This window comes from Scomber japonicus, chromosome 10, assembly GCF_027409825.1.
Source record: "Scomber japonicus isolate fScoJap1 chromosome 10, fScoJap1.pri, whole genome shotgun sequence".
Taxonomy (NCBI): Eukaryota; Metazoa; Chordata; class Actinopteri; order Scombriformes; family Scombridae; genus Scomber; species Scomber japonicus.
Window position 1 is genome coordinate 14,999,588 of NC_070587.1, and position 14,556 is coordinate 15,014,143.

At 38.6% G+C, this 14,556-nt stretch overlaps 1 protein-coding gene across 1 annotated transcript in view; it reads left to right on the plus strand.

Moving 5' to 3' along the window:
• The window catches only part of col14a1a (collagen, type XIV, alpha 1a), a 123,252-nt gene that overhangs the window by 87,647 nt on the left and 21,049 nt on the right, over nt 1-14,556 (plus strand). The window contains exons 36-39 of the mRNA XM_053327605.1: nt 929-1,015; nt 4,859-4,912; nt 7,330-7,425; nt 8,008-8,061. Of these exons, the coding sequence (XP_053183580.1) occupies nt 929-1,015; nt 4,859-4,912; nt 7,330-7,425; nt 8,008-8,061 (291 nt within the window). The remainder of the gene's footprint in view (nt 1-928; nt 1,016-4,858; nt 4,913-7,329; nt 7,426-8,007; nt 8,062-14,556) is intronic.

Below are 14,556 nucleotides of genomic sequence, written 5' to 3' on the forward strand. Positions count from 1 at the left end.
TTATGCATCATTTTCTACCTCGTCTCTTCTCTCCTATCCGAGCGTGCAGTAGCTCAGCCTGAGATAATTAGAAAGATAATTGTGGTGATGATCGAATTGGGTTATGATGGACCTAGAATGATAGAGCCAGAGTTAAAGCCAAGTTACTTGGGATCAGTATGAATGTCCATTAGCATTGGCACTTCTTTGCCAGGGCTGATAGAGTCTGTGGTCAGGTGGCTAATTTCATTTATGTGATAGAAATGCACCTAATGAGCACCTTGACAGTCAACAATGTTGTCGCATATACACAAGTCCGTCTGAGTCTGCCTGTATAAAAGCACCAATTAAAACACACCCAGTCAACTAATAGATTAACTAAGTTACCAGGTAATTAGATACACCTGTACAATCTGATGCAATCCAATACAATATGATTTTTGTGAAGCTTATAATGTTCAGCTTTTGTTCAGAGAATTTATCTTATCTTTGTGGTAAATATTTAGGCTGCATTACTATATATATACGTATGTTAAAATATTTTTAGTTTTAGTTTTTGACCACCCTCTTTCACAAAGATTGATAACTTGATAATGTGGTGTAATGATAACATTTAAATAAACATTTCTATCAGCCTTTGTACTGCAGTTTAATGTTTTATGCAGTCATTTTTATGAAATAGTTTATCAGTAGTCAAGGGGACTAAGTAAACACTGATTGCAATGTGCCCTCAGTTTATTGCCTTGAGCCACTCAGACAGTTGGGAGTCGAGGATCTGATCCAAAGACCTGAGATGAGCTCGCCAATGATGAGAATGTTTTATGATTGTTATCTTGTTGGATGGAAAGATTCCAGATGTACCTGCGTGATGTTTTCAGAGATGCTGAATACAGATCATGTGCACTCTACAGTTGCAATCAGTCTGTGCACTGTGTGTTTGTATTTTCAGAGAGTTGAAGAGCAGTGCCCTTCTTTGCCTCATGCCTGTACCTGTTCCCAGGACAGCAAGGGACCTGCAGGACCACCCGGACCTCCTGTAAGAACTCACTTTCTCTCACTTATTCATTAGTTCCTTTATTAAATTACTCATTGAAACTCTTATGCTCAGTCCAGTTTTAAGACCACTAGTTGCTGTCTTTTTCTGAAGAGGCCTATGTACAAATTTACAGATGTCTCCTTCCACCTGTCTTTCTATATACTGTCATTTATTTATATGTTTGTAATGCATTTAATGAAGCTTTTTAATCTTTTGAATTCACATTTTCTTCTCTCACATCAATTACTCACTTATGCACATTGACTCTTTAGTCTCTCATTAAAAAGTTTATATCTATTCCAGAAAAATGGTTTGGATTGTCTATAGTGGACAGTGCTAGTACATGTCAGACTAAAACAGCCAATCTGACAGCTAAGAAAAACATTGGACATTAATTAAATTTAATTCAGCTCAGTTCATTTTCCTGTAAGGCATCAATGGGATACATACAAAAAGACCATCTAACATCTAAAAATAGTCATTATGATGGCGTAAATGTTAAAGTTAAAAAGCATATGAGTTGACCTGTCCTGCAGAGCCTAATACCAAGAAGCTGCATTATGACCGAAAAAAAACATTTCTTGGTTGCTAGACAGTGCTTCTTTAAAATAATTGAAACTATCATTTGCTAAATTACTATCTGGTCTTCTTATCTGACATTTGATCTGCATTTCAATTAATTACAATTGATATTTTTGGAGTCACACTTCAATTGTTTTTTATTGACGTGGCAGTATGTCAGAGAGAGGGAGAAGCTTGTGGCGTAACTGTATTCCTCTCACGCAGCAGCAGGTGAAGCCTGATAGAAACTGAGAGATGAGAGCAAGTAAATGAGCTCATTTATGGCCTGAGACTTTTTGTCTATATTCGCAGTTCGTGTTCTCTTTTTTCTTTCTCTCTATATCTGCCGCTTGGTCTTTTCTATTCCCTTTTTTCTCTTTTTTCCCCCCATCTATATATATATCCCTAGTTTTCTCTTATTTTCCCTCCACTCTCTAAGCTCTCTCTCTCTCTCTCTCTCTCTCTCTCTCTTTGTCTCCACTCTTGATGCTGAGGGCAGGAGAGGTGTGTGGATCAACACCGGTATAGTTTGAGAAAGTAATTATACAGCGATTCCATTTATCACAGCTGATTACAGTCCCCCCCCCAACCATTTTCACCACGACTGACGAGCCAGATCCACTTGCTCACCTGTAGGGTTATGTCCACAGGCCACAGCCCTCCCATCTAATTTTCTTTGTCGCTTTATTCTGTCCCTTTTTAACTTTTCATCCATACCAATAGTACAAGAATAATGCAGCTCAGCTATAACATGCTATCCTAATTTCATTTGTTTCTAATGTATGTTTAGTTGCAGGTTGTTTTGCCAATTATTTCTAATCTCATTCCATCAACAAGCTGTTTTACTTGTTTTCAGGAGAGAGAAGGACTGTTCTTTCTCTTCTTTTCATTGTCCATTTACTGGCTCTTTCTTTCTTTCCTTTTCCTCTCTGTTACTCTCTCTCTCTCCAAGCCAGAGATCAATAGCAGGACTGTATAGCTGTCATTGTCTCCCTGTTTCTCCGTTTCTTCATTTTTTCTTTTACCCCTATTTGATCCCAGTGCCTGAGGCTTTTCTTTTCTTTCTCTCTTTTTATTATCACTTTATGTCTCTCTGTGACTGCATCTGTTTCTCTCTCCAGCATTGAATGGGCCCCTTAAATCACATTTTAACTGCAGCATATGGGTGTAGATGAGTGGTTTAATGGAGAAATCATAGCCACTTCTGTGCTAAAACTGTACGCCAAAGTCAGTGGGATGTCGAGGAAAGATGAGATGGCAGTGAAATTCCCCTTGTTTACACTATATAATGGTTGTTAACACAATAAATGTTGTGTCCCTTGTGGAAGACAAGCTTCCTACAGGCAGAAAAACTTTCAAAATCCTAACAGACTGTGAAAACAGGATTTCACTATGATGTGTACAGAATTTGTTGTCATGCTGTTTGAGACTTTGCTCACGGTGATAAACCAAATAAATACCTGCATCTATGGGGAACCCTGGTGCAGATTTCAACACACACAACACTGCCATGAAGAAACAACTTGCATGCAAAATGAGATGGAGATCAAACTCAATAAATTAATAAAAAGGATGAAGAGAGGAGTTATCATCTTATCATTACATTTAAAACATTCCCACTCAAGTTCACCTTTTTCATATATTTTCTTACCAAACAGAATATGTGCTCTTATCTGTTGACCAGGTATATCTAGCCATATACTATTTTGTTCATCTGAATTCCAGCTACAGCAGTAGTCTGCTCTGCACTTATCACCATCTAAAACAGTGTTGTGCTTTTCTTCCTGTGAGTCATTTCTTTGTTTGTGTTCACAGTCAGATGTATGTCTTTTCCTGTCTTTCACAGCATCAGACCTCTCCAGTTTTGTAAATCTATGAGTCATGTTTGAAATAATATTGATTGCTGCAACTGAATTGCAATCTGTGCCGCTTGTTTTGGCACAGACTCGTCTCAATACTGAACATCAGTCAGCAATCAATCTGACATTAAGGAAAACAAAACATGCACCGCTAGCCATCTTCATTTGTTAAAATTGAAATGCGCCCACGCTGTTTGAGATCCAGCTGTTTAAAAAATGTAAATTTGCCTTTGGCATCAAATTGCTCAGTTAAATGATAATAGTGGTACATTTTTTCCCTATCACCATTAAAGGCCTGTGAAAAATCCAAACACAGTTATTTGTGTTGTTGCTGTTGGAAGCTAATTTCAGTTCCTCTGCAGGTTTGCCGTCCGACCTCCAACACGTCATTGGCTCCATTGTTTACAAAAATCCATTAAGAGAACTTGGCAAACAAAATCAATCATTTTGAATAATACATGTTTGTTTTTTATTTTTTTTATTTTGTTGTTTTTATGAAGAATTTACAAAGGGCCAATCATACATTTTTGTATCAAAAGTACTGTAATCCCAAGTTTCCTTCGTCTTGTTGCTACCAAAAGTTGCACTAGTGTGCATTGATGAAAAAGTGAAAACAAGTCAAACATTGTGTTGGGCTGTTTAATAAACTGTAATTGCCAATACATGCTCCAGTCAAAAAGATATACTTTAGTCGGTCAAGCAGTTTGTCCCTACAAGCTGTTCAATTATATTTTATAAACAGTGGAAGCTTTCAAACTGCTGCAACTTCAGACTTTGATCAACAGTTTGTTGGGTTTAGACTTTTCTTTGGTATGAATTTAGATAATAAAATAAATATATAAATATAAATGACTGGTATTAACTAGTGTGATGTAGAATTTGATATAGACGTAGAAACTGGTAAAAACAAAACATACAGTAGGATCCCACTTTTAGGATTGGCCTCTCTCTCGACCACAGCTTTGTGTCTCTTCTCATATTCCTCTTCCTCCTCCCTCTCACTGCAACCATCCCTCCTGTCCCCTCTGGCTAAATATTGAAGGCGCTACCTAGTCGCCCCCTCATTCCCAGGGGAGATCTATTTAAGCAAACACAGGAAGAGGATATATCCCAAATGGGCCAATGATTAGCAGATGTGTGTAGTTTGTCCTCAGTTAAACCTCAGGGCTAGAGGGGTCAGCCTGAGGTTTACAGCTACAGACTTACAGATGCAGAGTAATAAAGTCCAGAGCTCCAGAGTCCAGAGGGGAAGTTCACGTGATGCATTTATATCAAAGACCTGTTTGAATTTGATTTTTAGATATTTCCATGTTTTAAAGGAGTAATACATGTGTGTCTGAGCTCTTCCTCTCTTTTTAGACACACAATTTGCAAACATTGATTTTGTGCTGTTTTTATGGAATGCCTTTGATCTGTGTTTCAGGGCGGTCCAGGCATAAGGGGAGCCAGAGGAGACAGAGGAGAGCCAGGAGTGACGGTTTGTAAAATCCACCTAATTCTAGAGACCTTTTTTTCTACTAGGGACCCTCAGCTGCACAGGCCACAGGCCAGTAGCCACATCCACACATTGACATAGTTAAGATTGAGATCAGTTAGGATTTCTCACGTGGCTTGGAGAGATGGATGCATTTATACTTTTTAAATATTTGGCTACAATGGGTCTCAAACCATCGACAATCAGATTTTAATCCCTCTCTAATTGTCATTGCTGCATTTACACTTAACTTAATTGATAATTGTCCATTATTTTGAGATTATCATCCAATCTACTGAATCCAATATTCATAATGTAAAGAGGGTAACAATTGGTCTTTAATCTCTCATGTTGTGGAGTCACTATGATACTGAGGATGAAGAAGCAGCCCAGAAGGTAACAGTGAGAGAGCATGAAGACCGCCCACTAGATAGTCTAACTCTCTCAGCGGTGCTGTACTTAGACACTGTTATGAACTATGTTGTCCACACCTCTCCAGGAAGAGAACAACCCTCATCCTCTGCTTATCCCAGTGGTTAGAAGATAAAATGAAAAAAGTTTGGGCTGTGAAGTAATACCCCCAATTTACAAACAAAGAGTCTTTTTAAAAGCCGCCCACTTGCACTGCTCCATCCTTCAGTTTGGATGCAAGGCAGCCTTGAGCTGAAGGTCATTTTGAAAAGCTCACAGCATTTTTTTCAAGATACCTCATCTTCTTTTTAGCCTCAGGCTTAAGGCGTCTGTAATAAACACTTTTCCAACAAATCATGTTTTGGACCATTAATGAAAGATTTACTGCACAGCTTGCATCTGCTATAGTTTTGCTATAGCAGTCTGCTCCAAACTGTAACAAACCATCCAGCTGTGGCAGGCAGTACAAAGCCTGATGCTGTTGGAAATTTGTCAGTCCAAATACTCAGTTCCCATGGTTGTGGTTTGATCTTAGATCTAGAAAAATATGTTTCGAAGTTGTTGTTCTCTGAAAGAAGCAGCAGGGTTCCTGCACTTCTGCTCAGACATGAAGGGCCGTCAATCAAGAAAATAACTTCATCCGCCTCCACCATATGTCCCACTTTGGCTTTTTTGAGTGACAGTGTATCAGTGACAGTGCAAAGCAGACCATGAAATGGCCCACCCTGAACTTAAAACTTAGCACGTCCTAGTAGAAATTCCCAAGAATGAAATAAAAATGGAATCACTGTCATGCAAGGCTTCAATACAGACCATGTGTGTTATGTGAGATGCAGATTTCTGTCCTGCTTGCACACACATACAGTCATCCACACATACTGTATATATTAATACATGCCTGCCAGATCACACTCGTCTTAGCTCAGCAACATTTTGTACCACTGTAGCCTCTGCCAGGTTTATTTGAACAGTAGAGGTATTCTGTTACTCTGTGAATTTATCCTTATTCATTCTCAGTAATCTGTTTGGGTACATTACTTCTTACAGTGTAAGCACTGATAGATAGGGGGGAATAAATGGTGCAGTTGTCAAAACAAACCTGTAACTAATGTCATTTTCAGTAATCTGTCAATTGATTAATCTCTTTCAGTCGTTCGTTTGTATTTTTGTGATATTTATTGTTTAGTTAAATATTATGTAACATATGTTTGTTTTTATTCCAGCTACATTCATGTGTATTAGATCCATGGATTCTTTTGATTGTTCACATGGATAAGAAAGTAATGAAGCCAGTAACTGTGCGGTTGAATAGCAGAATAATAAATACAGCCAGAGTGAAGATTACTTTGGCTACTGCTGCCACTGAGCCAACAAGCTACAAATGCTGCGATTCAGTAGTGGTTTTCAGGAATTTCACTTTTCTGATTCCCTCCTGTCTGCAGCTCATACATATGGTTAAAATGAGCCGCCACAACGGCACAACCTGATTATAGATGGACGGACAAAATCTAAATCTGTTTCCTGTAGTAGATCTCATTATGAAAGCAGCCAATGACAGCAAAAGCACTCAAGCATATAGTGATGATGGTGACAGGAGTTTGTAGTTTTAACTTTACAGACAATGTGTTGATTAAGTGCAGCCTTTGAGAAAGGCAGCAGAGGTCCATTAAGCAATCAAGCATAACATTGTTATATAATAAACAAATAAAAGATAAATAATAAGGAACTAAAACAAAATACAGTAGCTAAGAGCTGCAATTATCATGCACATGTGTTGATATATTATTATATATATTAATATCTTTTAGTTTTCCGGAAAATAAATCTGTTACATATTTTCCCATTTCTTCCCTCAAGCTTGCTTCTATATCACTATTAGAAAGATCAGAAGGATTGATAATGAAGATGTAAAATATTTACACTAATTAAGAATATTTTTATAAATATGTAGTATTAATGAGATTTTCCTCCATGATCCAGTGAATGGTCCATTGTGGGTTTTTTCACAGGGACCTCAAGGGCCAATGGGAGAGATTGGCTCTGCTGGACCCCCGGGACCACCTGGTCCTCAGGGACCCAGCGGGCTCTCTATTCAGGGCCCTCCGGTAAGACTTGCTTGTTTGTTTGTTTGTGTGTGTGTGTGTGTGTGTGTGTGTGTGTGTGTGTGTGTGTGTGTGTGTGTGTGTGTGTGTGTGTGTGTTTGCATGAAACACACTGAAATATGTAACATTTACAGGAGTATTACACCACACTACTTGATCATTTCAACATTAAAGTATGCATAAGTTAACTAACTCTCCCTCTCAAAACAAACTATAGTCTAAGCCTAATGTAAATAATTTGTGATAAAATGTTGCTAAAGTGAAACTGGTACAAGAACCATAATCACATAATGTGTGTTGTGTGCCTTTCCACTCCCACCTGTCTGCAGTAAGGTCACAAAATGTGTGAAAATCTGGAACAAACTGACTATTAAGCTGTCAAGCACCTACCAACATAAACTGACAAATGATGACGCATGTTTTACACTTCCAGTCACTTGTAGGATCTTGTCTAAAGCACACTAAAGCTGTTTGGAGACCAGCATCTTATTAAGATAACTGATAATGTTTTTTTTCACTCCTTTGGTAGCTATCATTATGACTGCTGATCCAGCTGACATCTAATGCCAAATATTTGCTTTACAGGGTGCTGCTGGGGAAAAGGGAGAGAGAGGAGAGATAGGTCCAGCTGGACAGATGGTAAGATGACATCTCCCAAAAAAACTGACATAATAGTTAGACCAGGGGTCTGCAACCTTTACTATCAATAGAGCCATTTTTGGCCCAAAACTTAAATGAATAAATCAGTCTGGAGCCGCAAAGCATATTTGAGCCTTATAATGAAGGTAACACAGCCAATTAAGACTAAATTAGCCTATCAACATTACTAATAGGTCTAAATGAGCATTCATTCATTTACCACATGTGGCTACTCTGCAATGGGGTACTTATGATTATTTGGTACTTTAACTTTGCATTTCCATTAAGATAACATTATATTTTGTTGCATTTATGAAATATAGAACAACAATAAAGTAAACTGTTTACATTTGTTGTTACCTATTGGGGTTTATTGTTGTTTATTGGGGCGTGCTATTACCAACAAAACACAAGACTGAGCTGTAAAGTGGAGATAAAATTCCACTGGCATGTGTAGGCCTGTTTTGCTTACTTTGTGTCCTCCCTGTGCTTGTGCAAATTAACAAAATAAAAAGTAGCCTACTCTGATAACAAATTAAGCCTGGTAGCTTTAAAAACTGTAAAAGTTTTTTTTTGAAAGGTTCCAATTTAATTCTGACTAAAGTCCTGAGGGCTGTTCAAGTCATTGGCTAAATCACAACTTGTAAAACAGATACTATATTTTAAAAAAAGTTCTATTAAACCCTTTAATATGATTTCTGTTTCTGAACGTCATTGCATGTCTTCTCTACATCAGGCAACTTTGATCTTCATGCAAGACTGTGAGGCAGGAGTGATTATTTTTATGTAGTTCATCAAGAGTCCAATATGCTCTATATAGGCGGGTGTGCATCGCGCAGACACTGTGCTTGTTACCACACGGGCGCACAGCAGCACACAGACATGCAAAACATCACTAATAAAAGGACCACAATGTGAATTCGTATTATGATATAGGCTTAACCTATTAAAAATGCATGTCATATTAGTTAGTCATAATATTTATCAGATTTAATTAATTGTAAAAAATGGAGAGCGCTGCTGCAGACAGTCCTAACAACCTATGAAAGTCTGTAGCCTCTGAGATGCTGCACAGAGCGCAGTGCCATTACGCACAGCCACTCACTGTTTATTAAATCAGCTGCTGCACACCTCTACACTCATCAGACTGGTTGGTTATATCTCCATATTCTTACTTTATATGAATTCAGCCAACTTTCTTTTCAGCAAAAGTAACTCATGTTATATTATTGAAACACATTGCTGGGTAAATACGCTGTTATAATAGCAATCAGCCAAAGTGACCTGGATATTAAAGGGAATGGGAGATGACACTCTGATTGTTTTACCGCGTGTTACGCCCAAAATACGCCTATGATTAATGAGGGGACTTAAGTCCATCCCTTTTAGACCATGTGCCTAGCGTAGTGACCATTTTTTCACTGTTAAAATAGCAAAAGTGGATTTGGACACATTTAGAGGTTTATCCAACTCTTCCAAGTATTTTGCTCCACTCTCCTTTCTGCAAAACTTCCCAAATCACTCTCTTTCTCTCATTCCCAGTCGGATACTTTTCAGCGTATTGAGTGTGCTTGCTCTGAAAGATACATATTTCAGTATTACTTTTTTTTGTTTGCTAATTTCTCACCGCAGATCAAGCATACTGGTCAGCCAGCAGCGTTGGTCGTGAAAGCAAACAAATCTGACCATGCGCTATTAAATTCTCTATTTTCCTCTGAGACTTTTCTGTTTTTTTGGATTTGGAGCCCAGAGCTAGCCTAGCTAGGGAGACTCAAGACCAGCCACTGCTGTTGAGGTTGTGAAAAATTTAGAGGATAAGGCGTAGGGGCGTTTCACAGGAGATGATGCACATCTTATATGAACTGTTTTAGTGTATAGGCTACACATTTTTACAAACGAAATATATAAAAATCACTTAGGGCCTACAACCATGATAAATATAAATTAAAATGTTAAAAATAACCATTACTCATTCCCATACACTTTTTTGTATCAAAGCCACAGGGAGCCACTGCAGAGAGGCTGAAGGGTCCCAGTTTGCCGACCCCCTGAGTTAGACAAAGAGGTGATGCGTGATAATGTGTGATTCCCCACACCACAGCAGAGAGCACAGAGGGGTGATTGTTTGTCTGACTGACATGCAGTGATTTCTCCCTCTGTTGTTTTCTTGATTAAAGGAATGAAGTAGTATTTGGTCAAACAAACACAGCTGTGTGTGTGTATGTGTGTGTATGTGTGTGTGTGTGTGTGTGTGTGTGTGTGTGTGTGTGTGTGTGTGTGTGTGTGTGTGTGTGTGTGTGTGTGTGTGTGTGTGTGTGTGTGTGTGTGTGGCTCTGTTTATAAATTGTTCTCTCTCTCTGTGTACGTGTGGAGTATACAGTTGACTCCTACATCCATTATTACTGCGGTGCCCTGCAGGCTCACAGAAACAAGACTTGTTGCCCTATAAAGGCCAAATCCTTTACCTTCAATCCATGTTTCATTATTCGATATGATCTTATTATTTATTGTATTAAAACCTTTCACTCTCTTCTTTCGTGTTTTATGTTGGACCATCCTAACTGAAGTAACCACAGAGAGTACCAAGTGTATTAAAGACAGTTTTCTTTCTCCCTTATTTGGTCCACCCTGATCTTTAGTGTTGTATTGTTAAGGGACACAACACATGTTAGAAGTAAAGTCACCTAGAACAACGTGTGTGTGTGTGTGTGTGTGTGTGTGTGTGTGTGTGTGTGTGTGTGTGTGTGTGTGTGTGTGTGTGTGTGTGTGTGTGTTTGCATGAAACACTGAAATATGTAATATTTAAAGATATATTTGTTTAGGTTAAAATGCCTATTAATAAGGTAACGGCACTCTAAAATGTTAGAGAGATCCACCAGGCATAGAAACTCATCATTATTTCATTCTCATAATATTCTGTGAAAACTCTGACCAATCATATCACTGGCCCAGCGACCTGCCTGTTTTCACCTTCCACTGTTCAAGTTTTTTCAAACTGCTGTGTGAAATGCAAGAAAGCAATGTAATGTCCTTTTATGTCATAGAAACCTCTCTCTCTCTCTCTGTGTGTGTGTGTGTGTGTGTGTGTGTGTGTGTGTGTGTGTGTGTGTGTGTGAGTGTGAGAGTGTGAGTGTGAGTGTGTGTGTTTGTCTTGACTGTTTTGTTGCCGACACACACAGTAATGTACCCATGGACACAGAGCTAGTCTAATGGAATCATTGAGATGTGAACAATCATTACCAGTGCCTCCATTATTGGGCAGTGAACCAATCAGAGGTAATACTGAATTAATTTAATGGTGCTCTTCTGGGAGTCCTGTACATCCGCAAGGACAGAGTCCACGTTATAGTATAACTTTCTGCCAGGAGAAGGTTTTATTATTCAAGGAGTTCTTCAAGGATGACCTATTGCCATTAATGTATCTGTTAGAATAACTGCAGTAACAATTATGCTGTATGTAATTATTATGTGTTAATTATATATGTAGGAGGTTTTCACTGGGCTTATAAAAACAAACACCATTACACAAACAAAAGCCTTGATATGCTTCAGTGTTTCAAGACCCTGCGCACCTTTACAGTTGGTCATATTTCTGCTTGATTACACCTCTGTGGTTAAAGTTGGGAGGAGCTTTGCTAGAAATGATATGAGATCGCCAACCTCAACACACCATTTATAATCTTTCTGGGCAATCTTTGTGAGGGTCAGTGAAAAGCAGTGTGTACATGCCCACACAGTTATGAGAACAGATCTAATCAGGAAAATGAAGTGAAACACCTGTGAGGGCAGTGAAAGCCTTTAGTTCATCAACATAGTTTTCAAGGCTTGAATTTTTTTCCACTATAGAGTTCTGTCATTTAAGCATCAGTCAGGTGATGATGTAAAGAAAATATAGCAGGTCTCAGAGACTAGAGCAGTGGTTTTCAATCGTGGTCTAGTCTCTGTGCCTGGGGCAGCCCTAATTCAAAGGAATGGGTCTTCTGCAGAGCCTGGTGATGAGCCCATCATTTCAATCAGGTGTTTTGAAGAGGGTGCCATTTAAAATATGGAGGGCAGGGCGTCCCAAGACCGAGATTGAAAAACACTGGACATGGTTCATCTCACTATGATATGAATATTTCAAGAAAATCCTAAACAGGGTGAGCTTGACATTGTCATGGAACAACTTTTTATTGTCGTGTCCATCATAGTTACTGTATCATTTGGACTGAAAAGGGATAAAAAACAGATCTGTGGTTAACCATTAGTACATACGGTAATCCTTACTAGTTGCAGGGTACCTTGTCTGATAATCTTACTATCACTATATTTTAAAATAAACTGTCTTAAATAAAAAATAAAATAAAATCTAAAAATGGATATTGTGCACAAATGTCCATTGAAATGTCTCCTTTAAGCTCTTGTAGATGTCACATATTGACATATTTTGCTGAGTTTAAGTGGTTCTGTAAAGTTGTTTTAAAGTGGAGAATGTGGAAGCCGTGTGGTGCACTTTCACACACTGTTGGAGCACTATCTGCCCCTCAGTCTAAAGCTCTACTTGTTATAAAGATAGTGAAGGTCTATCCTACAAACCCATAGGCTTTTATCAAGCTTATGAACCAGAAAAAGGACAAAAAGGACACTTTTATAGTTTCCTGGCTGAGATGGATTTTTTTCCTTGAACATTCAGTGTGAGATTTGAAGTGTGCAGGGACCGTTTACACATACAGTGTTTATCTTCATACAGTACATCAGCCTGTGTTGTCTGAGAACCAGAGCAAATTACAGAAGACAGTGGATTACATTATGGCTCTGGGCCCAGATTCACCAGAGCAGAGGTGCTAACCAATTTGATTTTGAGCTCAAGTTTGACCCACAATGGATTTTTGAAGGTGTATACATTTTAGTATTGAAAAGATCATGCTTTTAATATGTACTCATTTGGGTGTCAAAGCTCATACCAGTGGCTGAGTAAATTCAAAGTAAACTCCCAAATAGAAGGTCCTGAGATTGAATCCGCTCTGATCCTTTTTGTTGGATTATTGGTTTCCTCACAGTTCAGATGCCTTGTTGTGTAACTGTGAGCTAGAAGTCTTTGTAAGACCTGTGCTTTTTTAAAATTCCTACTACACTTAAATATAATAAATAAATTAAATAAATAATCATGTGTAGGGACAAACAATTTTATAAAATTAGTGTGTATATACTCATTTAGAATTCCTTGTAACCTGATTTCGCTGCAGTCGAGCCCTCCATGTGGAGCTGACTGTGCAAAAGGTCTGATTTTGAGAGACAGCTCCCGCTGACAGCATAAAGGAGCGCTGTTATTTATTTTCTGCACCGCAGAACCCAACTTGTTCCAGTCAGCGCTCCCATCTGCCGATCACTGATCATGTCAAACTGATACATCGATCTGGCCCTAGAGCACACTGTACTATGATACAGTCCTTCCAATGGCTGCCTTTAATAACCTCCCGCTGTCATACTGTACTGCAGTCAGACTGTGTAGGGTATCTTTAATGACTTTAGTAGATTTAATAGCAAGGATTTAATTATTTAGTTTTGACAGGGTCTTAACTTTAAAAACTAAATTTTACAATTATAATGATAATTATCACAATATTTACTACACTGTTTATTATAGTGCTGATGCAGATAAATAGTTTTGGCAGAGGCAGCAAACACAGTTTGTTGTTATGCTGATGCTGATAATCATGATGTCCCAGATGATTATAGTTTGTGTTTTGTGGGATTTTTATCCACATATATTTACAAATATGTAGTCTGCCTCATGAAACTGCTTTACTTTGATGAGTCAAGTTTCTTTTGCTGTTTAGATTTTTACAAAAGAAGAGTCATACTCAGTGTTTGTGACCTGTAATTTTTAGTGCAGTGGAAGAGAATAACCAGCCTCATGAGGAAAGTACAAGTCTCTGAACCAGCTCACCGAGAGCTGCGACACTTCCTGATGCAGCACTATCTAGCTCCCTACCTGCCTGCATAGTCTTATTAATAAAAGCTGGCAGTGCTGCCTTGTGCCGCAATATGTTGCCAAGTAATAATGCGTTTTGTCAGAGAGAGGAATATGAATGGGTGTGTGTGCACCTCAGTGGGGGAATATTGTAGCTTCCAGGGCCCTGTTGTAATATATGAGGGACCACAGAGAATATCACAACTCTAAAACATCAATTACCTCTCTCTCTCTCTCTCTCTCTCTCTCTCTCTTTCCCTTTTCCTACTTCATTCTTTCTTTCCCTCCCTCCTTGTCCCTCTCTCTCTCTCTCTCTCTCTCTCTCTCTCTCTGTGTTGTTGTTTATGTTTCTTCTCTCTTCGTCTCTCTCGCAGCAGTAAATACAATGTAACCTTGTCATCAGCGTCCCCTCCTCCTCTGTTTCAGTTTGACAGTGAAAAATGCAGCTGCAAGGAATAGCGAAGTGTGTGCATTTGTGTCCATGTTCCTCATCGCTCTCACTTTTATACTGTTTATCAGTGTGCGTGTTTGTGTGTGTTATC